General features: G+C 36.0%; 1 protein-coding gene and 1 non-coding gene across 4 annotated transcripts in view; both read right to left on the bottom strand.

Annotated features, from left to right (window-relative positions):
- Nucleotides 1–22,778, bottom strand: part of Uchl5 (ubiquitin C-terminal hydrolase L5) — a 38,939-nt gene extending 16,161 nt beyond the window's left edge. The window contains exons 1-7 of one of the 3 annotated variants that reach the window (XR_002476788.2): nt 22,500–22,778; nt 16,311–16,374; nt 14,330–14,435; nt 4,186–4,311; nt 4,044–4,105; nt 3,768–3,898; nt 1,632–1,695 (exon numbers count right to left, since the gene is read on the bottom strand). Coding sequence is in view for 2 of the 3 variants with exons in the window: in XM_021647474.2 (XP_021503149.1) it covers nt 1,632–1,695; nt 3,768–3,898; nt 4,044–4,105; nt 4,186–4,311; nt 14,330–14,435; nt 16,311–16,374; nt 22,500–22,575 (629 nt within the window). In the remaining variant the exon portion in view is untranslated. The remainder of the gene's footprint in view (nt 1–1,631; nt 1,696–3,767; nt 3,899–4,043; nt 4,106–4,185; nt 4,312–14,329; nt 14,436–16,310; nt 16,375–22,499) is intronic. The other 2 variants (XM_021647474.2, XM_021647473.2) reach the window with 2 other exon arrangements.
- LOC132646631 (small nucleolar RNA U109) lies at nt 20,970–21,103 on the bottom strand. Its single transcript, XR_009584883.1, has one exon. It is a non-coding gene; the product is annotated as a small nucleolar RNA U109 (small nucleolar RNA).
- Nucleotides 22,779–22,889: the final 111 nt, after the last annotated feature.

Below are 22,889 nucleotides of genomic sequence, written 5' to 3'. Positions count from 1 at the left end.
AACTAGCAGAAATCCGCTCTTCATTCAAACAAGAAAAGCTGAAGGCTGGGAAACAAATGATTTAGATAACAGTCCCCATACCGTATCTAAAAATGATAGAAATCCAAGACTTCCAAGCTCACTAAGTTATAATGAGATACCTGGATTAGTGACCAAAGAAGGTGAGGAGAAAGCTAGGCTTTCCATGTTTGCCAGGCAGTAATAAAACACCCATTTGCAGTATCAGAAGACTGAGTGGAAACCAAAACTCTCAGTCATCTAACAGCATTTTTTTTTTCTAATCATCTAACAGCATTTTTTTTCTAATCTAAATAAAACAAAAAGGGCTATACTACTAGACAGCTTCATTTGTGGCAAAGAAAATCTTAAGAAATAGACATTATGTGTTGATTAAAGTCAATTCTTTCTATTAATTAGTAAGACTACATAGGAATCAAAAATTAAAGTATAATACTATTTAAAATGCCACTCAAAAATATGAAGTCATTACATACTTGAGAAAAAATAAATATAGTAGTTATATGCTTAAAACTACAACTTCTCAGCTGGGATACAAAGTAAATAAACTAATTAATATAAAAAATAAAAATTTAATTAAAAAACTATGAATTCTGATGAAGGAAATCAAGACCTAAATAAACAAATTCACCATTATCATGGATTGAAAAGCTCAACATAGTAGAATAAAAATTATCAAATTGTTAAAAAAATAATAAAAAAGAATCTAAGGTCTTGCAAAGAACTCTTAAAATTGACAACAAAAACACAATTCATAGTGCGAAATACTGATAAATGAAATGAGCAGAATTAAAGACTTTCTTTCAATGAGTGAATGGCTTAAAAAAAAATCCAACTTCTATACTACAGAATACCTATAACAATTGCACTCTTGTTGGAAATGTAGCTCAGTGGCTGGGTGTTGGCTTAGTGTGCATGAGGTCCTGAGTTGGATCCTTAACACCACAAAACAATACAACCTCTAGAGCGTTATGTTGAATAAAAAGACATAATATAAGATGACAAAATGTGTGATTTCATTTGAAAATGTGAAAATATAAACCCAAGGATTAAGGTGTGGATAGAGGGAAAGTGAGTTCAGGGGAAGGAATTAGCAGTAGGTATAAATGAACATGAAGAATGCTAAGGAGAAAGGGATTTTCACTGGGTCTTGGCTGTGGTAAACAGTACATATAATCTATTACTTTCTACAAATGAAAGTGTATATATAATTACTTCAAAATAAATTCATTTCAAAATCCTTAAAACCAAAATAACAGTTCACAACTATCTATACTAATATTTAGCAGTAGTAAGCAGTCCATTTGGGGCTGGTGCTATAGTTTAATGGTAGATCATTTGCCTAGCATTCCAGAAGCCCTAGGTTCAATGCCCTGTACTGCCAAAACAACAAAAATAAAAGCAAAAATTCTCACTTAATGGAAGTCAGTGTGTTTACTTGTCATATCACTAAATAAAATTTCTGAAAGACATATTCTGAATACATTAATTCAATCAAGAATAGGTCAGATATGTAACATATTAACATTAAAGAATTAAAATTTTTTTAAGTAAAAAAAAAAAAAAACCTTAAAAACCAGATTTATACATCAATGACATTACTGGAACATTACTTTTGAATCCTTTTCTCTATTACTGGCCTCACTGCACTAATCCAGTCATCTTGATTGCATGCACCTAGAAGGAAATGTTAAAACAGTTAAAACAAAAACAGAAAGTCAACATTAACGTTCTCTCAAAGTTTTAATCAACAATACTTAAGTAAATCCAAGACTTACAGAAGTGGACGTGTGCATGATTGTGTGTGTATGTGTGCATGTTAAAGGTCTCAGTAAGCAGCTCACTCTGTCTGAGAACATGTAACCCTGATGCAGCCCTCCAGAGCTCCAGTTGTAGGTGTGAGCCACCATACGCCTTGTCAGCTCTTTTTAGTGTATCGTGTCACCCCTCAATTCTTATTTTCCGATAACAGAAGAATACTATCATTCGTACTGTCGTATCATTTTTTTAACATCATGTCATGCTATCAAACAACAGACATGTTGGTAGACACTAAAATATTTGAGGAAGTGAGAAATGAATTAGGAAGATAACTCGCTTAAACGTATAACAGTGAGATAAAGATAACTACACTCAGTGACAGAGTACTTGCCTAACACATACATAGCCCTGGATATATTCATTCCCTCATTCTCTTTCGCTCATGCTCTCTCTCTTTCTCCCTCACTCTCACCGTCCCTCCATCCATCCCTCCCATTACACCAATTCTTTATGCAATTTTATAGGTTATGTTTTACAGATGATGAAACTAAAGGCTTAGAAAAAAAAAAATCTGCACATTAGTGGTAAAATACGGATTCAATCCTTATTGTCTGACTCTCAAAAAATGTAAAATAAAAAATTGATAAGGAGTAGTAGAGAGTGAGAAAGATCAAAATACATCCTACGCGTGTATGAATAATGGATAAAAATTACTTTTTACAATTACTATATGCTAGGGAAAATTAACACAAAATTGAAAGCCACATATAATGCAAGAACATTTAGCAAAAATGTTGTAATCATCTTTTTCCCAGAAGTTACATCATAACCCCCAGCTGCGCAATGAGCATGGCCATTGTGTACTGTCTAGTACTTCCTTTATATCTGATAACTATAATGAACAGTTTCTGATCACATAGAAGACAGAGATCAAATTAATTATCAAACTAAGGAAAAACAGCTTCTACAAAATTATTTTAACAGACAGAATAAATATTTTAAAGAGAAAGCTTCACTAGATGAAGTATTAGTTGTGTGTGGAAAATGATCAAAAATTACAAAATTATAAACAAACCTATTTATTTACTGTTGTGGTGGGGAATGAGCCTAGGTCATCACATATGGTAGGTAAGACTTCTACCACTGAGACACATTTTTTTGGCCTAATTTTATATAAAAGTTTAAATTTTTATCAGAAGCATGTGTTAGATTCAAATAAAGCAAAGGTTTCCTGGACTGAACTCTAATACAACAAAAGAAATTTAATGAAGTCACAAAAAATCACAATTCTTTTGTGAAGAGCTGAAGTAGTTCAGTGATAGAGTCCTTGCCTAACATATACTGTAGGACTATGTGTGTGCATGTGTGCTCTCTCTCAGATACAAATTCTTGAAGCAGTCTTTTAGGTTATCATAAAAATGGCTTTTCCCTTAAGTCAGTTTCACACATACTCATCACTGTATTTTGCTTCCATTTGTTGCTTTCCTACAATGCTCTACTCGAAGACTCCTGCCTACTTCTGGCTGATTCTTTTTCCCCACTTCTGCTTTCTGGTCACATGTACTGCCTTTAGCTCTTTTCCACCCCTCTCGTGTTTTCCATTGCAAAACTGAACATGATGTCACCTTCTGCTGTAATCCCAGCAGGAGAGACAGAGGCAGGAGAATCACAAATTCAAGGCCAGTTTACTTAGAAAGCCATATATCAAAATAAATAAATTTACTCACTGTAATTAAAAATAAATAAGTTATGTGTTGAAAAAGCATATTCCCTTAGAAAAAACTCATAGGCCCCAAATGAATTGTGGTGTATAAGTCCTTGCTATATGTTATCATTTTCACCAAGCACTCAAGACATCATATTATACTATCTCTATAAAATACTTTCTATCATCAAATTTTAAGCACAGCTGTACTTAAAAGAATGGAGAATATAGAATATATTTCTCCTTATACAAAGTAAAATAACCATAACAGAAAGCAAATTACCTAAATCAATTGGTCCTTCTCTTAACCCATCTAATTCATACAGTCTTCCGTTAACTGGAACATAGCTGACAAAGTGAAAAGCATCTTCTTCTTTGGCTGATGTCTTTGTGTCAAATTCAAACATCTGCTGTCTACAGTAGAGAAAAAAGAGTGAGAGCAAAAGAAAAAGCAAATTAAAAAAAAAGATAGAACATGACTGATAGAGTGATCTTTGATCAATCGACAGACAAACATAAACACACAGACACACACACACACACACAGAGAGATCTTTACCTGGCAAAACTGTTATGCACTTGTCGAATCACATCTGAGTTGCTCAATGCCAACCCTTTCATCTAAAATAATTTGGAAAAGTAGACTATTATAATAAGAACAATCACAAATAGGTCATTTTAAGATTAAGAAGAGTACTCACAGCTGCATCAAAACTTTGGGAGAATTCTTTAAATTCTGATAATGTCTCTCCTAAGTGGACATCTTGATGGGTACAGTTCAATAACACACTTACAATAGCCTGAGTGGCACAAGCATTGTTAATTACCTATAAAATATAAAAGGAAGAGTATTAAGAATTTGTTTCTTTTTTTTTTACAAAACACCCCAAAACAGAAGTAGTCTTCAAATTCTACTTCAGATAGCACCAGCATAAGCATTTAGTTCTCATTCTGGTCTACTTTCAAAAACTTGATAAAATTCTTGTCTGGAAGATTCTAGACAAAGAAACTTAGTAACCATTATCACTGAAAACAAGTCCAGTTAAGGCAACAAGACCAATCAGCCTAACCTAAACCAGCTGACTACAACAAAAAAATGTGTCCTTCCTAAACTTACTCTTATCCAATTCAACTATATTTTAGTATACATCCCAAGTTTTTTAACTCCATTAGACAGCTTTCAGAAATTCTACAATTCATTTCCACTCTCGTTTGAATCCCCAATAAGAGTGTATACTGTACACTTATTTTTATTCAACCATAAGCTATCATGTTGTCCTCATATTGTATATTCCACAGATTACATGGACCTTATGTATACATGAGCCAAAGAAAACAGTTAGTACCTCCTTATGTACCGAAAAGTTTTCTGGGTTCTTACACATACCAATTATTTTAATCTTCTCAACAAACTTTAAAAATATTATTTTATGCTTATCGAAGCTGAGGCACAAAGAATTAAGTGGCTTCCCAAGGGAACACAGCTAACCAGGAGGGAATTTGAGTTTAGATTTTGTATAGTGGATATCATACCAAGCTGATCCTATGTATGTATGTATGTGGGCTTCTCCAATGAGATCATAAACTGTTTTATAAAATGCTATCTTCCACACTGCTCACGACGCTTAAAATGTTAAGATCATAGAAATGGGAAGAACTTCACAACCAATGTAAACATCAGCAACACAAGATAAAAAGAAACGGGCTGAAGAAATGGTTCAGCAGTTTCAAGCACTTGCTACTTTTCCAGAAGACCTGAATTTGGTTCAAAGTACCTACATAGATAGGTCACAACTATAGGTAACTGCAGCTCCAGGGTATCCAATGCCTCTGGCTTCCAGGAGCACCTGAACGCATGTATACAAACATACACACTTATACATATTTTAAAACAAAATAAATATTAAAAAATAAAAACAGAAAGTTAATCAGCCTGGCATAGTATACCTGTCTTTAATCCCAGCATTCAGAAAAAGGAGGCAGAAGGATTTCTATGAGTTTAAGGCAGGCCTGGGTTGCCTTAAACCCTGTCTCAAAATAAATAAATAGATAGATAATCAATCCCCCAAGCCCAACCCCAAATCATAAATGAGGAAACTTTGGCTTCTGAAAAAATACTCTTCAAAGAGGTACGGGGAATGCTCAGGGTGTGTGAACAAACACACACACACAGCTCTTATGAGGACTAGGGTTAAAAATCTCAAGAATCCATGTGAAAAATTGTATGTGCATGCCAAAAGTGTATCAGAGGCAGATCCCAGAAGTTCACTGGCCAGTCGGCCTTGCTAAAAAGATGAGTTTCAGATTGACAGACCCTCTCTGAAGGCAATATGGCAGACAGCAATAGAGAAAGATGCCTGACATCCTGCTTTAGCCTCTATATCTAGATATGTAAGGATAAATGCCTACAGACCCACCTGCACATAATATACACATACACACGCACGCATGCATATATACACACACACACACACACACACACACACAGAAAGAGAGAGAAAATAAACATTAACCTTTAAAATAAAAAGTAAGCTCAGGAGGCTGAAGAAGTAGGATTCCTTAAGCTTTCAACACAGTGAGAGCATATCTTAAAAATACAGACCCAAACTAAGTATAGAGATAAACATGCTGCTCATGAAGAAACTTGGGGGAAGGAGGAGTCACAAAGAAACAAGAACAACAGAAAACCAAACTAATATAAACAATTTTAGCTGACATATCAGAGGTCCTTTTCCAAATATAAATTTTTTTTTACATAGCCTTGAAAATTTGGACAGACTAAATAAAGCAAGCAGAATGAAATTCTGAAGACTTTATATAAAGAAACAAATTACAATGATATATTTAAAAACTAAAGAGCATTTTTGGTTGTATGAAATGGTTGTAATCATAAGGGTCATTTACTAACTTATAAATCAATGATCTTAAGGATTTCCTAAAAGATTTTTCACAGAGAAACTAAATAATAAAAAGTTGAAATTAAAGAAAAGACTAAAGAGACTGAAAATAAAAATAAGATCAACTAGGCTGTTATCCTAACCCAGAATATTAGTGTAGTAAATAAGTATGCAAGTAAAATATATAAGTATGCAAGTAAAAATCTGGAATTCAATAATATGCTTAAAGTACAAAATAAGAAAGTGCTAATGATCATATGAAATATCATTAAATTTTTATGTCAAAATTGAGAAATTCTAGGGAAATCTCAAGAAGAAATAATCTGCATTTTTAATTAAACGTAAAGTTTACAATATTCTCACAAATGCAAAGCCAAAATTACAGAGCAAATCTACCAAAATTTGAAGAAAAAAAAATCATCTACTTTATTGTTTTTTTATCTTATTTTTATTGTTTATTATTATTAGTTACGCTTTATTAACTCTGTATCCCAGCTGAATCCCGCTCCGTTATTCCCTCCCAAACCCTCCCTCAGCTTCTCCCTGCCCCTTTCCAGGACCTCCTCCCCTTTCATCTGGACCTGTTTTATCAGGTATCTTCAGGGCTGGCTGCAAAGTCCTCCTCTGTGGCCTAGCAGGACTGCTCCTCCCTTGGGGGGTGGGGAGGTCAAAGAGCCTGCCATTGGGTCCCTGTCAGAGATGGTCCCTGTTCCCCTTTCTATGGGAAACCAATTGGTTATTGAGCTACCACGAGCTTCATCCGAGTAAAGGTTCTAGGTTATATCCATACATGGTCCTTGGTTGGAGAAACAGTTTCAGAAAAAAACCCTGTGCCCAGATATATTTGGTGCTTGTGGGGCTCCTATCCTTTCCCCATCATACTAACTCCCCTTCTGCTGAAGGTTTGGTTCACTATGCCTGACACACACACACACACACACAAATAACCAAGATAATACACTCCAACTTATTTCATGGAACTAGCATGGCCCTAATACTAAAATTAATCCCAGCCAAAGCCATTATGAAAAATTAAGGCACATATTATTAATAGTGATCCAAAAACCTATTACTACACACTACTATAGTATTTAATTTAATCATAAAAAGACACCACATTGTGGCCAACTGATCAATACAGATATAGAAATATAAAAGAAAACTTTCATCAACATTCGCTATAGTAACCTATTAAATAAAGGGTATTAAACATGATCATCTAAACTGAAACATAAGGGAGTACTTCATAAAAAGTACAGTATCATTTCATAATAAATGCAATAATTAATGACAATACTTCCATATCTAGAAAACATTATAGAAAAGGCAGAGTCAATATACTAAACAGACTAAGAATAAAAGTAGTCCTTTTAACATCTCGAATGATTTACTGGAGGTAAATGAAGCCCAAAGGCTTAGAAAAAAAATAAAATTAAACTCCCATTATTTGTGGATGACATAATCATTTATTTGGACATAGGAACAATTACAGCAAGCATGTTCTTAGAAACGAGCAAGAAAAGAAACCTATAATTATTATTAGGTACTGAAATTTATGGAGAAGCTAAAAATAGTAAGACAGTGTATAATGGACAGAGACAGACACTTCAGTCAATGGATTAGAGTCTAAGCAACCCATATATCAATATAGACAGCTATTCCTTAAAATAAACCTGAAAGAAAATAAAAAGATAGATAACAAATTTGAGAAATAACACAAAGATTATATAAGGAATGACAAGAAAAAAGAACAGGTTTTTTTTTTCCAACATATAGGTTCTAGGAATTGAACTCAGAATGTGAGGTTTGGTGGCAAGTGCCTTCACCTGCTAAGCCATCCTGTCAGCCCCTAGCTTTCAATTCGTAACATTTACTAGGACTATCAGTCAGAGACACTGCTTCAGGAAATGTTTTTGACATTTTTTCCTAAATTGCACATTTATATATTACACTAAGTCATCATTTTACTTGTGTAGATCTACGAGAAACTTATACAAATAACACAGGAGACAAGAATGTACAGAAAAGAAAACACAAATGACAATCTACAGCAAAGTACACCACAGAAAATCCATGTAGCTGATATAACACATAAAATAAATGAATTATAGTGACAACTTATACATGGAACCTAACAGTGGGTGAAAAATGTATCTCAAAATTACATATAGCATGATACTTTTTGTTAAGTTAAAATTTTACATATATTTACCCTTATAAAAGTTTGCAAAATTACAAAAATAAAAATAAAAAATGAGCCTCGGGAGATGGTTGAGTCAATAAAGTATTTGCAAATTTGAGGATTTTTCAATCCCCAGACCTACAATTAAAAGGGGTATGGAGCCTGGCATAGCAGCACATATTCAGAATCTCAGTGCAAATAAATACCTGGGCTCCATGGTCAGATAGCCTATTTGCTGAGTTCTGGGATAGTGAGAGATCTTTATTCAAAAAAGCATATGGTGCCTGAGGAACACCTGTGATTCACCTTTGGCCTCCATATACACACAAAGAAGGACAAGGGATGAATAACAATCAGAATTCCATGATAGTTATACTGGATGGAGAGAGGGAAGATACATATCACATTAGACAACAGTAAGATAGGAAAAAAAAAACAACAGGAAAATTTAACTCATATTATTAGGCATTTACTCTATTTCTTTAAATAACCAAGTAAATAGCCGAATAAATAAAAGAAAACCATAATTTTCTTTTATAAATTTGTTATATAAATTTGTTATATAAATTTTTCAATCATAAATTTGTTATAAATCAAGAACTATCATAATTCCATTTTATGTACCTTCAGCAAAATGAAAAAAAAAAGATATCATCAATGTATTCTTCCTTCATTTTCACAATCTATTCATTATACACTAAAGGTGCTAACTACTTTATATCCTAAGTGTGTGTGTATGTGTGTGTGTGTGTGTGTTTGTGTGTCTATTTTTTTTTGGGGGGGGGGGTTGGAGACAGGGTTTCTTTGTGTAGCCCTGGCTGTCCTGGACTTGCTTTGTAGACCTGGCTGGCCTCAAACTCACAAGGATCCACCTGCCTCTGTTTTCCATGTGCTGGGATTAAAGGTATGCACCACATGCAGGAATCTGAAAACCCTGAGAGACTTATTTTTTTCACTGTTTAATTCTAAAATGTGTAACTACTGCTAAAAAATACAAAACAAAACAAAACAAAAAAAAAAAAAACAAGTCTTAATCAGCTTAAAAGATCAACCAGTCTAAAATACACTACATGCTCTGTCTCTTTCCTCCAGGTATAATCTGACAATTGTTCTCCAGTATCTACACTTCTTTCATCTAGTCTAAGAGCTGAATGCCCAAATTTTGGCCTGGTCCATGGCAACCTGGAATAAAGACATCTTCCTAGTTTCCTTCGCTAATTCAAGTTACTAAAAAGAAGTAAGCTTAAGACACTGACAAATTCTATCCATGTCCATTAAGGCAACAGATTATGCTGCCCACTTTCTACTGTCTGGCGTCTGGAACTGCGGTAGAGTAATCAAAGCTCTGGCAATGATCTTGGATCATGAAGAAACCCCTGAAATAGCAGGCAGTCATAAAGGAACAAAACTGTTGTCTATAACCTTGACAGTTTGTAGACATAAAAGAATATACTTGCTGTAAGGCCACTTTCTCTAACCCTATATCTAACCTACCTGATTCTGACTATTCAACTTCAAGTCCCACATCATCTCCCCATTGCTGTCCACAATTGGCTAAACTGGCCTTCCTTTAGTACTTTCACTAGTCACATTTCCTTTTACCATGAAGCTGCTGTTAATCTGGAATGACCCCCAGCCTCTACCACTGGTTAATACCTACTTAACCTTACTACTTACTTGGAACAACCTGTTCAGACCTTAACAAAGTCAAATCCTTTATTTATTCAGCAAATACTCCATCCTCAAAAGTTTGACTCCTTGGTCTTTCCCCGCCTAGGGGGTCTCGAAAAGTGATGCCTAAGATGTCTTTATCTAGGGTCTTTGTGACATATTCATATACTAACAATGTGCCTTAGAGTGGCAACTTTGGGTCGGCATTATCAGCTGTCTCCAGTGAGTCAGAAGATTAAAGTAATCGACATGAACAACCACCAGATCTATAAAAAACATCATCACTACAAATCAGTGGAATTTCCCTGGAAGACAATACCATGTGTAAGGTCAGAAAGCACAATATGAAAAGTTAGTAGCATCTGTAACAACACTGGCAGAATACAATTGGAAGTTCCCCCTGTGGATTTCTGGATTTTGCTTCACACAACCTTTTTCTTTATTGATTTTGATCTATTTACCAGCTCTAATAAATCACAGTGAGTGTACCATCGTTTGTAAAGTTCATGTGTGTTTTTAACTACTCAATCAACTCTCTCCTAAAAGGCAGAATAGATGCAGTTAACTAGAAAGAAGTTAGTAGATCATGCCTTAGCTGTCAGTAATATGGCAACCGTATTACTGCAATGTATTGTTTCAGACATCAAAGTATGATCACATCAAGTTCAAAAGCACTTTTTAGCTTTCTGAAAGCACTCCTAAAAATCTAGTACTCTTCACTGCAAGCATTTAAATCCCTTAAACATAAAATCAGGGATGATATATTTATATAATAATTCTAACAGGCTCATATGAAATATAAAATAAGCAAATTAACAAATATTAAAGTGAAACTGACCTGTAATGCAGAATAAAATGATATTGTATGGGAAATCATTAATTTGACATCTAAAGTATAATAATAGTACAATACAAATAAGACATTAAATTACAGCAAGATAGAAATGTAACAGGGAGTGGGTGAACAGATGGCTCAGTGGTTAGGAGCACTAACTGCTCTTCCAAAGGATGTGGGATTGAGTCCAACCCACATGTGGTTAGCAACTGTCTGTAACTCCAGTTCAAGTGGATCCAATGCCCTCTTTGCCTCTGCAGGCAATGCATGTAGTACATAGGTATACATGCAAGTAAAGCACATGATTTTTTAATCTCAAAAAACATTTAAAAAACAGAAATGTAATGAATAAGAAAACAATTAAAGGACATCAGAAATTATAAATTCTCACTATAGGATCATCTCTTTTATATGAAGTTATCTTTTAAACCTTACCAACAGTAAAGCCTTTAGCTAGGTATAGAGGGCACATGTCTGTAATCCTGACACTTGGGAGGCTCAGATAGATGCCAAGTTCCAGACTATTCTATGCTACATACTGAAACATCCTTCCTCCCTCCAACAAAATCACACCAACAATAAAACCTACTACTGCAACAACAACAACAAAATATATATAGTTAGGCTTGATTAAACCACACATCTTAATCTTAATGTCTTAGTGGGCCAAAGTTTTTTAATCATGACAGTTTTAATATAAACAGATCAGTCTCCATTTATTGGATACATACTACAAGCCATATACTGTTTAAAAGCAAAATTCCCAATACTCAGATTTATAGGCTAAAGTGAAATAAATAACAAATATACACATAGACAAACACAAGAAACACATAAAAATACAACAACTTAACAGTAACCACCTCTAACACATGTATGAACCTCTAAGATATGTATGAACTTTCAGTTTCAATATCATATTTTATAAATGCTTAAAATTTGTGTAACAGATAGTCTACTTATTGATTAAATGAGTCAAACTATTAAAGGCGGTTAGTAGTGGTCAAATTACGAAGATATTTATGTTCATAAATTTTTAAATTTTCATTTATTTATTATAATTTATTCACTTTGTATCCCTACTGCAGCCCCCTCCATCATATCCTCCCAGTCCCTCCCACCCTCCCTCTTCTACCCCTATGTCCTTTCCCTAGTTTCCTGATAGGGGAGGTCCTCTTCCCCTTCTATCTGAACCTAGCTTATCAGGTCTAATCAAGGTCTTATCAGGTCTCATCATCTTCCTCTGTGGCTTGGCAAGGCTGCACCCTAGGTGATCAAAGAGACGGCCACTGAGTTCCTGTCAGAGACAACCCCTGTAACTCTTACAGGGAACCCACTTGAAAACTAAGCAGCCTATGGTCTTCCTTTGAACAGGGTTTTAGATCCTCTCCATGCACGGTCCTTTGTTGAAGTATTGATCTCTGCAGGACCCCCTGGGCCCAGGTATTTTGGCTTTGTTGTTCTCCTTGTGGAGTTCCTGTTCCCTCCAGGTCTTTCTATCTCCCTGTTTGTCCATAAGGATTCTGGCACTCTGCCCAGAGTTTAGCTATGAGTCTCAGTATCTCCTTCAATACCCTCTTGAATAGATTCTTTCAGAGGTCTTCTGTTTCTAAGACAGTTTTTACCTTTTCCCTGCTTTTTTACTTGCTGATGACATAAAAGTAATGATGTATTTAAAAAACAAAACACCCAAACAATAGTATTAAGCAATTTAACTTATATAGTTAAAATTTTAAATGCAGCAGCTTCACTGAAAAATGTCATTTATAAAACAGTGAAAACTGTTTTTATTAAATTTTAATCTGGGTGCACAAATCTTTACTATTTTGTGAAATGGAAAACGAAGTACAAATAACTTCTGCATAGCACATTACCAAGAAATGCTAGTTTGGGAAACAGTTCTTCTGTGATAATTTGAGTTTTCAGCTAAGTTGCTGCCTTTTCTCTGGAATGTCGTTTTTACCTGAGAGAATAAATGACTGGCCAAAATGACTTCATTGAGAGTATCTGACAAACATTTTCTGTAACATAAGTAATATCAGCCTACAGCTCTAAGGAAATCTGACAGGTGTTTATCATCGATTTATATTTTCAAATAAAAATTGGAATTTTATAAAATTCTGAACAAACCCTAAGTTTATAAATTTCATGACACAATTTTTCTAATACAGAGGATTTTAACAAATGTGACTTGCTACAATCCTCAGTTCAAATTCACAAACACCTAAATGAAGTATGTAAACAGTGAGTTTTCCAAATGACTAATGTTGCTACACAATCACATAGAATAAAAAAATGACAAAGGGTAAAATGATCCAAAGGAATTTAACAAAGCACAAGACACATTCCACAAGTTCGTTTTTCTTTTGTTTTGTGTTTGTTTTTGAGACAAGGTCTTACCGTGTAGCCCCGGGTTGGACTGAACTCACTACACTGACCAATCTGACCTCTACCTCACAAAGTTCTGCCTCCGCCTCTGAGTTCTGAGATTAAAGGCCTGCATCACCACTTCCCAGTTCGGCATGACTTTTAAAATAACACGTCTGAAGTTTCCATACAGTGTCAAAAAATACTATAGTTACCTAAAATTTATTTTTACTCCTCTCTAATTACACACATAATGAATTACAGATTTTCTTCGCTTTCTTCAACCAAAGTTAAACAAAGACAAGCTAAATGGAGAAACAGAAGACATACTCTTTCTGGGTGCCATTAATCTAGACATGATACACATTTGAGATTATTTAAAACAATGAATTTTTTTGGAACTTTTTAATTTTGGTTTGGTAAATATAATTGTTTTCATTTAAAATATGCTATTTGAGGTTCAGAACATTAGTGTGTTATAGAAGGTTGCTTGCTATGCTAAAGGTCCTGAGTTTGTCCAAAAGCTATTTATATTAACATGCAATAATCTTGCTAATTTTTTAATCAACAGATTACTTTTTAAGTATCTCAGTTTTGTTATCAATACATTAAATACTAGGAGATAATCATATAAACAAAAGTTGTTTCTGGGAATAAATTTTAAATGTATAACCAAAAGAAAGTACACAACAAAAGGAAATACAAAACTAGATGCAAATAGTTTTTAAAAAAAATTAATGAAGCAGCTTCATTAAAAAATATCATTTACAAAAGCAGTGAAAATTGTTTATTAAATTTTGATCTAATAAGAGACTAGACAAATATAATATAAAAAAATAAGAGACTAGAGACCCTTGGCTCTTGCAATTTTTCAGAGAATCTATAGACCATACCTGCTTGGCAAAAAATATTGTTTCAAGTCTGGAGTCCTGAACCACGGAGCCTGCAGGTTCTTCTCCTGGCTGCCACTTGAAAAGAAAAATTAAGCCATGAACTGGCCTACAAAATAAAAAACTAAATTAGCAACACCAAAACCAGATTCTTTTATATACATCATCAATATTAAGTCATAGCCAGCCATTTAACAAGAGAATGCAAATTAATTAAATCAGGTGAAAGTGGAAAATTTTATAACCAAGGTAGTCATTTATAGTCTTTAGAATGCTGACTTAAAAGCTAATAAAACTAAAACCTAGATCACTTAGAACAGAATTATATAAAAAGTTTATTCTCAAATATGTAGAAAATTAAATTTTATCTTTTATTAACTTATTTTTTTAAAAAAAATAGAAAAATGACTGAGTAAACATGGTAGCACAGGCCTACAAACCCAGTACTTGGGAGGTAGAGGCAAAAAGACCAGAAATTTAAGGTCAGCCTGGTCTACATGTGGCCTGTTTTTTGTTTGTTTGTTTTTTAAGATAGGGTTTCTCTATATAGCCACAGGTCTCTTGGAACTCACTCTGTAGACCAGGCTGACCTCAAACTCAGAGATCCACCTGCCTGTGCTGCTGGGTTAAAGCATGCACCACCATGTCCAGCTAGTGGCCCTGTCATAAAACAAGAGAAACCAAAAATAAAGTACATAGTAAAACCAGAAGCTATTCATTTACATCAAATTCCAGTATGTAGGGTGTTTATATAAAGCAGCTGACAGCATACACATTATTAGCTCTAGAAAGTCACTGTATAATTATTGAATTTATGTATAATCTTCATACTACAGCATGAATGTCTACTGCCACTTCATACATAATGATGTTACTCATTCTTAATGGGATTATAAGACACATTAAGCCATTATTTAAGATTTCTTCTTATTTTTGACAGCTTTCTTCTCCCAAAAAAAACAAAACAAAACACACACAAAAAAAAACTTTACTGTATGTAAAATACAGTTCAAATGACACATTTTTACCTTTCCTGATTTCAACCAGAATTAGTCTCTCATTTTGTCTCCAATGACTGCTCTTTCTATGGGGAAGATGAAAGTGGGAGAAAAAAAGCTCATCTTTTTCTTAGTACTAAAAACAGTACAGTAGCTATCAGTAACCATTTGCCCCTTTATTTTATTTACTTTATAGGCTTTTTTGTCAAAAATCTCACTCCTGTAGCCCAGGTAAGACTCTCTATATAGCCAAGCTGGACTCACACTCGTGAGTCATTTTGCCTCAGTCTCCTAAATTCTGAGAGTACAAATAATGAAACATTAGGCTTGGCTGCCATTTTCCCCCTCAAAGACTATTTCTTGTCTCCACTGTAAGACGTTAAGAACTCTCCTAACTGAAAACTCATTTCGTCCTCCATTTGCAATTAGAGTCAATGTTTTTTGTTTGTCTGTAGAGACAGAACGTCACTACACAGTCCAAGTTGGCCGGGCCTAAAACTATCTAAACATCCATCACTTGCCAGGAGCTTATTCCTCCTGCATCAGTCTTACCTCTGACTTAAGCCCTGTGAGGAGATTCTGATCAGAAAGATGGTGAAAGAGTCTTCCTAGCATCCACAGTTAGAATTTGAACTTTTAACTTTCTCAGGAAGCACTACAATAGTGTTTGAACACTAAAGATTTTATGGACTATTACTTATTATTTTAATGATTAAAATGCATTCTAGGGTTAACTCTATTGAACTGTAAGTAAATTTTAAGAATTTATTGGTATAAAAATGTAGATAATTTTAATCTCTTGTATATAACTTACACAGGAATCTCAGGTTATAAACTCAGGATAATACTTACCCCAAAGGATTGAAAAAAAAAAAAACAAACCCTAAATGTATTCAGCCTAGGATAATTCACGTAAAAATGAATAGGTCTGAGTATCTTTAAAAGTGTGTTTAAATGTAGATAAATACAACTAAAACTTCACTTACTTTAATTTTTCAAAGTTCTCGGGCTCTAAGCTCCATATTTCTTCTACTTGGGCTCCTCGGCAACCTGAAACAAAAAGTTACTTTAGAAAACAAATAAATTATTTTCTCCTTTACCAAGAAATAAAATATTAACTAAAAGAAAGGTACATTCCAGGGCAACAAGACATTACAAAGAAAAATGGTAAAACTGCTAACACCCCGAGCCAAGTTTTACTGCCTCTATTGTTTCACAGTAACATCTTGAGAGCATAGTATTAAGTTTCAAGAGTTTATTTGCTTCAAATCAGAACCGGGTGATCTCTGCCTTCCATGTTACTCAATCCCTGGGTCTTTATGATTCTTATTGTCCTTAACTTTTCAAAAAACATTATATAACCTTTTTTCTTATATGAAAGAACAACATTTAACACTGACTTTCAATCTTCAGTTTTGATAGATTCCAAATATATATTTTCAACTAGCCTCTTTCCCTAAGCCAAGCACACTGCTCTAGACCACTGTTTTCCAACCATGGCTATTCTGTATTCCTGGGAATATACAGTAATGTCTATAGGATGTTTTCTTTTGTTTAAATCGTCACTAGTGTGGAAAATTACCACTGGCATCTAGTAAGAAGAGTTAAGAGATAACGACAAAATCCTACATTACAGAGGACATAAATTATCTGGCTGGATGAGATAATACAGCTATAGTTCCAGGTACTAGAAAAGCTAAGGGAGGGAGGATGATTTGAATACAGGAGTTCAGGACCTCCAGAATTATCTAACCAAGAGTATTATCCCCAGCTAAGAAACTCCATTCTAGAAGTACCATTGTAGTCATGTGGTAAGCGCTCAGATTCTTAACTGCTAAATTTAAGTCATGGCTCAATTATTTACTACATATGACTACTCTGCCTCTATATCTTCTCTTCATACATTGTTGTAAGACACAAATGAGAATAAATAAGACATATTTAATATACTATACTGAAGACCACTAGACGGTAGCTAGTGTTACTACAAAAAATAAAAATGACTATGTCTGCCAGTGTCTTTTGTGTAGAGTTTTGGGTAATAGTTCTCTAAAACCTACAAAATATGACTTAACACAAGAATATTCAGGATAGTAAGCTGTCTGGCTGAATTCACTACAGCTCCTAGTAATTAAGGTCCACATTTGCTTGCAGTTGTCTGGAAGGCTAACATTCCCTATAGAAACTTCTCTTTTAGTTCAGTGATAAGAGTACCTAGATTCAATCTCTGGTACAGAACAACAAAAGTCTACGCTCAAGTTCGTATCATCCCATGTGTCTTGTTCAAGTACTAAATTTATAGGTATGAGCCACCACACCTGGCTACCTAAAAGCTCAACCTTGAGAAAGGATACAACAAAATCAAGCTTAGCTTTCCTCATACGCATACAAATAAAAGTTAATACCTATTTTGTCTAAAGAAAAAATAAAGAAAACAAAGTTTTCCTTTTAGACAAAAGCAGGAGGTAGAAAATACCAAACACAAAGAACTGAATGCAAACACTATTATATATTAAATAAAAAGATGAGAAGTCCCAGGCAGTAAAGTGCCTGCCCAAAAGCATGACCTAAATTTGGATCCCCAGCTCCCACAAAAAAGCCAAACAGGCTTCCATAGCCCTTGAGAGGCAGGGTGATTTCTGGAGCTTACTGGCCAGCTGGCCTAACAGGTGAGATTCAGGTTCATGAGACTCCATCTCAGAAACTAAAGTACAAAGTAACTGAAGAACATACATCATCAGCCTCTAGCCACTGCATACACGAATATGGACAAACCATACACAAACACAGACACACACACAGCCACACAAGATGAGAAAGAATTTTCGAAGTTAATGAACTATTATTTATCAACTACTTTTTATGTGCCATGTGCAGTAGCAGACCCTGGCAAGGACAAACTTAAATTAAAAACTGATTGTAACACTTAATTGCCCAATGATCCAATACATTCAAATCAAAGACAGTGCAGGTTTATAATATGAAAGATACATAGGACATATTCAAGTTCAGGGCTGAATAACAGATCATTATCTGATGTTTACGAGACCATTTTCATGAGTAATTGAACTAAATCCTATACCATACAATCATATAATCTGTCATTCAAACCAGATCACTCTTCTACGGAGGTTCTACAATTAAAATGACAGAATTTTTAAAATACTTATGCACTGACATATTGATACTAGTAGTCATTCTTATACAACTGTAAAACTCCAAAATAATTTCAAAAAATTTTAATTTTCCCCCCTTTTTAATAAGTTTCATTTATCAACTGAAGTTGACCATGAACTTGTGATTCTCCTGCATCAGTCTCCCATTCGTAAACAAAAGAAAAAAATAAAATTGTTTTGTATGGTCTGAAGAATGATTTACAATAGTCGTATCTTTGGTTTTTTGAATGAGTGATTTTATTAAATATATATAGCAAGTCAAAGTAAACGAACAATCAGTAAATTACAGGTAGATAGCAAAACATCATTAAATTGGCCTCAACATCCCCAGTTAGTTTCTGCTGGATGCTATGAATGTTGATTTGTTCTTGTACCTGGAAGGCTAAAGGGAAGGGACATTCTGCTCTGCCCAGAACTCTTTGGGCAACTCCAGCCAACCTCAAAGAGAATTCCCCACTGGATTTCTGTTGGATGTTTTAAGTACTTGATTTGATGTTGTGGTTTAGGTTTGTTTGGTTTTTTTCCCTTCAGATTTAATTATTTAATGTATGAGTGCTTTGCCTACCTGTATGTATGTGCACCACATGTGCACCTGGTACTTACAGGTCAGGATGAAGCACTGGTTCTCCTGGACTGACATTATAGACAGTTGTGAGCTGCCATGTGGGTGATAAGAATCAAGTCCAGGTCTTTTAGAAGAGCAACCAGTGCTCTTAACTGCTCAGTAAGCTCAACTCTGCAGCCTATGGTGATGCCCTTTAAGTGTTTGGTGGCTTGTTTATTTTAATTTTTAATTTGTGCATATGTATGTGATCGGAGTTCATGTTTCCTTGGAGCCCAGAGGATCCGTGTCACTGGAGTTACAAGCACTTAGAAGAATACATGCTCTTAACCACTGAGACATCTCTCCAGTCCCCATTTGGTGTTTTGTTCACCTCTCCATCTTTTGCTAGGTGTTCTTTTACTTTAATTTACTTTATACTTAATAAACTCTCACTTATTCCAAACCAAGAGTAGAGCTATCAGGGATGATTCTCCAAACCATATAGAACAATAATTTTCTTGAAAATACACCTGGAGCCCCCTTCCTTATGAAAAATACTTGGGTGATGTTCGTCCAAAATGCTGTTAGTGCCTTAATTGACTGCTTAGGCTACCTTCCAACAGGTGTCTTTACAACCATTTTTCATTCTTTTAACAATATCATCAAGTCTATCAAGTGCAGTAGGGATGACTCCAGCTTCTCCACCTCCTGACAAAGAACACTCCCGTAAATTTCCCTCAACCTCATTCAATTGTCCCATCGTATACATAAAGAGCATATATATATATATATATATATATATATACCGTGTGGCTAATGATATGAACAAATAGATAACCTCTCTTAAAAAGAAAAAAAAAAGACTACACAATTTGAACTTAACTGAGAGCCCTAAATTAGAGAATGATACCCTTTAAGTCAATCAGTGCTGTTTTGGGAATCCCAACAATTATAAACAATACTTATGAACCTCTCAAGACTGCATTTCTTGGGTGAAAGCCAAGTATTGACTTGTCTCTTTCCTCAGAATAAAATAAATCTTAGATGTGATCATAAGAGATGTAATCTCAAGGAAACAATGAAGTAATTCACATCTATACTAAAGCACGGGTCAGTAAGTACAGAAAAGTTCCTCTCTCATGACAAAGACATCTGTATCTTGTTACACCTAGATTAAAACTATATACACAGCAAATACTAGTCTAGGCTATGTTACATACTATGTTTGTTTCCCCCAAAAAATCTTCAATAGTATTCATAAAACAGGTTTCACTTTCAAAAGCATTAACTTCCAAACCCTATTGTAAATAGAAGAACTGGACAGGGAAAAAAAAAATGAAAATAGTTAGAATAAAGCGATTTTTTTAAGCATTTAACACTTTGCAAAATTCTTCTACATTAGTAGTCATCCATTAGTAACTTGTTTTTTTTTTACTAATGTGCAGATGTATTCACATTGTCACTCTAACATCTAATTTTATCAAAATTATTTTCAAATTCCAAGTTTTCTGTATCTGTGAAACTGAAACAGTTGTTTATGAACTACATTAATTTCTTTCTTCGTATTGTGTACATGTGTGACAGAGTACTAATGTGCATGGGCCACAATGAGGGTTTTCAGGAGGGTTCCCCTTTTACCATGGGTTCTGGGGAAGGAACCTGGGTCACCAGCCCTAGATTGCATCAATTTAAAAATAAACTTATTTGGGCCACTATTTCTGAAAGTCAACTTTTTAAATGACAGCTAAGATTCTGAAGGTAAAATTTATCACATAACCTGTGACCACTTTAAATTCAGTACTGATTTTCTTGCCTATCAATCCTATTCTTCTACTTGTACTTTACTAGCCACTCAAGCCAGAACTAAAGTCATTTTTGTCTCTTCTTTCCTGCCTTCAATCAACCCCTGTAAATTTTTTTTCTTTTTATGTAGGAGAAATATACTACCACTCAACCTCTACTGTAAGGTTGACAGCCCTGAGAACTCCTCTTTTAATGTAGCATGTTCTGGATGCATCCTGCTCCAAAGAGAATGAGGAGAAGGTATTTCCACATGCAACTTCAGAGTGAAATACAAGATAAATACTGACTCCACTTTCTCTGTAGCCCATGACTTAATTTCAAGCCAATCACCCGCATACTTACCATTTTCAAAAAGATTCTCTTGTCTTATTCTATCATAACTCTGAACACTTGTAAGCATAATCAATCTTAATCACAAATTAATTTTATTTCAAACTTTTTGAACTTCATTCAATTTTTTTTCAAAGTAAGTCCCCATCGACTACAGGGCAACCGAATCTATACAATATGGTATGTAATTTGGCATGAGTTTACCATTTTACCTAAGATCTATACTCTGCCATTTAGTCACTTTGCTAGCTGCTCCATACGCTGCATTCAGGTAAATGCACTACAGACTATGCTTCCTTTTTGCCCAGCTTCTCCAAGATCTATGTGCTTAAACAGTTTCTGAATACTCTTAATCTAAGAGCACATATTATTATAGTTGGACTCAGTTCTTCAGTTCACATTAGAATTCCCAACTCCACAACTGTATGCCCGCGGTACAGTTGAACATATGCTAGGTAACAGTCGAAATATTCAGCCACGTACAATAGATAAATCTACATTAACGTTTGCTGTATTTCGGGTACAAATTTTAACAATAAAAATAAAAACAATGCTGAAGAAAAAATTAAAATGAGAGGAGGAAAAACCCTCCCCAAAGAGGCTGGTAACATGACGAAGGACAAAATGTCCTATTGGTTGACTAATACGGAAGAAGTCAGACTTTCAGAGGTAGGCTCTCGGCGTGAGCACTACCTCAAGAAAACTCAACTTCACCGGAAGTCAAAAAGGAGAGAGTAAAGAACGAGGGAGGCAGCGTGCAGGCCCGCGTAGACGGCATCTGGAGGTCCGGAAGAGGTGCCCACACACGGAAGGTGGAAAGTTCTGCTTCGAGAAACTAGAATCTCGAGTTGCCGGGCGGCTGGGGCCTCAGCCACCACCCTGGAAAACACACGCCCTAGACGGCTGCTCCGCAGGACCGACGGCCTGAGCGTTGCACCTGACCACACCGGGGACAGGGAGGCTCCGCAGGGAGGGGACAGCGGAAAGGACAAGATAAGCACGTAGGAGATGGTGAGGGAGGGAGACAGGGAAGGAAGGTGCTCGAGTCAATTCAAGTATCCGAGTCCCAAGTCCGGAGAACACAGCAGTGCACAAGGCCGAGGGGGAGTCCTTGCCCTCGTGGTGCGGCTCCCAAGATCACTGCGAAGACGCGGCGGCCCCGGGCCGAGGTCGCGGCCGAAGCCCTACTTTCCACACACGCCGACTCCAGTCCCCGAAGTCACTTCTCCGACGCCGGGCGTCGGTGGCGGCCGGTGACCACCTGGCCCGAAGTGGGCCTCCTCCCGGAACCCCCGGCCCAGGACGGCCCCCTTGGTGCTCACCGAATCCTTTAATGAGCTCGGTGAAGACCCCGGGGTCGCTTTCCATGAGACACCACTCCCCGGCATTGCTCGTCATGGCCCCGGCCACACGCCGCCCCGCTCCACCTCGCGCTCCGCGAAGCCCCCAGCACCAGCTGCCACCGGCCTCGGACCTCAGCAAAACCCGCCGCCGAGCGTCAACCTCACGTCACCCCGCCTACTTCCCGACAGCCTCCGGGCGCCGTCACCTGCGGCGCGACGGAGCACGGAAGGACGCTCTAGCCACCCGGGAGACGTGGAGACGCCTCCTCAGCCTCTCAGCATCCGTAGCGCTCTCCGCCCGGCCGGGGAAGGGCGGGGCCTCGGAGTGCCAAAGGGAGGCACATCCGGGACCCTCGGCAATCCGGGCGC

The sequence above is a fragment of the Meriones unguiculatus genome, chromosome 11 (genome assembly GCF_030254825.1).
Source record: "Meriones unguiculatus strain TT.TT164.6M chromosome 11, Bangor_MerUng_6.1, whole genome shotgun sequence".
Lineage (NCBI taxonomy): Eukaryota > Metazoa > Chordata > Mammalia > Rodentia > Muridae > Meriones > Meriones unguiculatus.
Note: the sequence above shows the minus strand (reverse complement) of the source record. Positions and strands in the feature narration are given on the sequence as shown.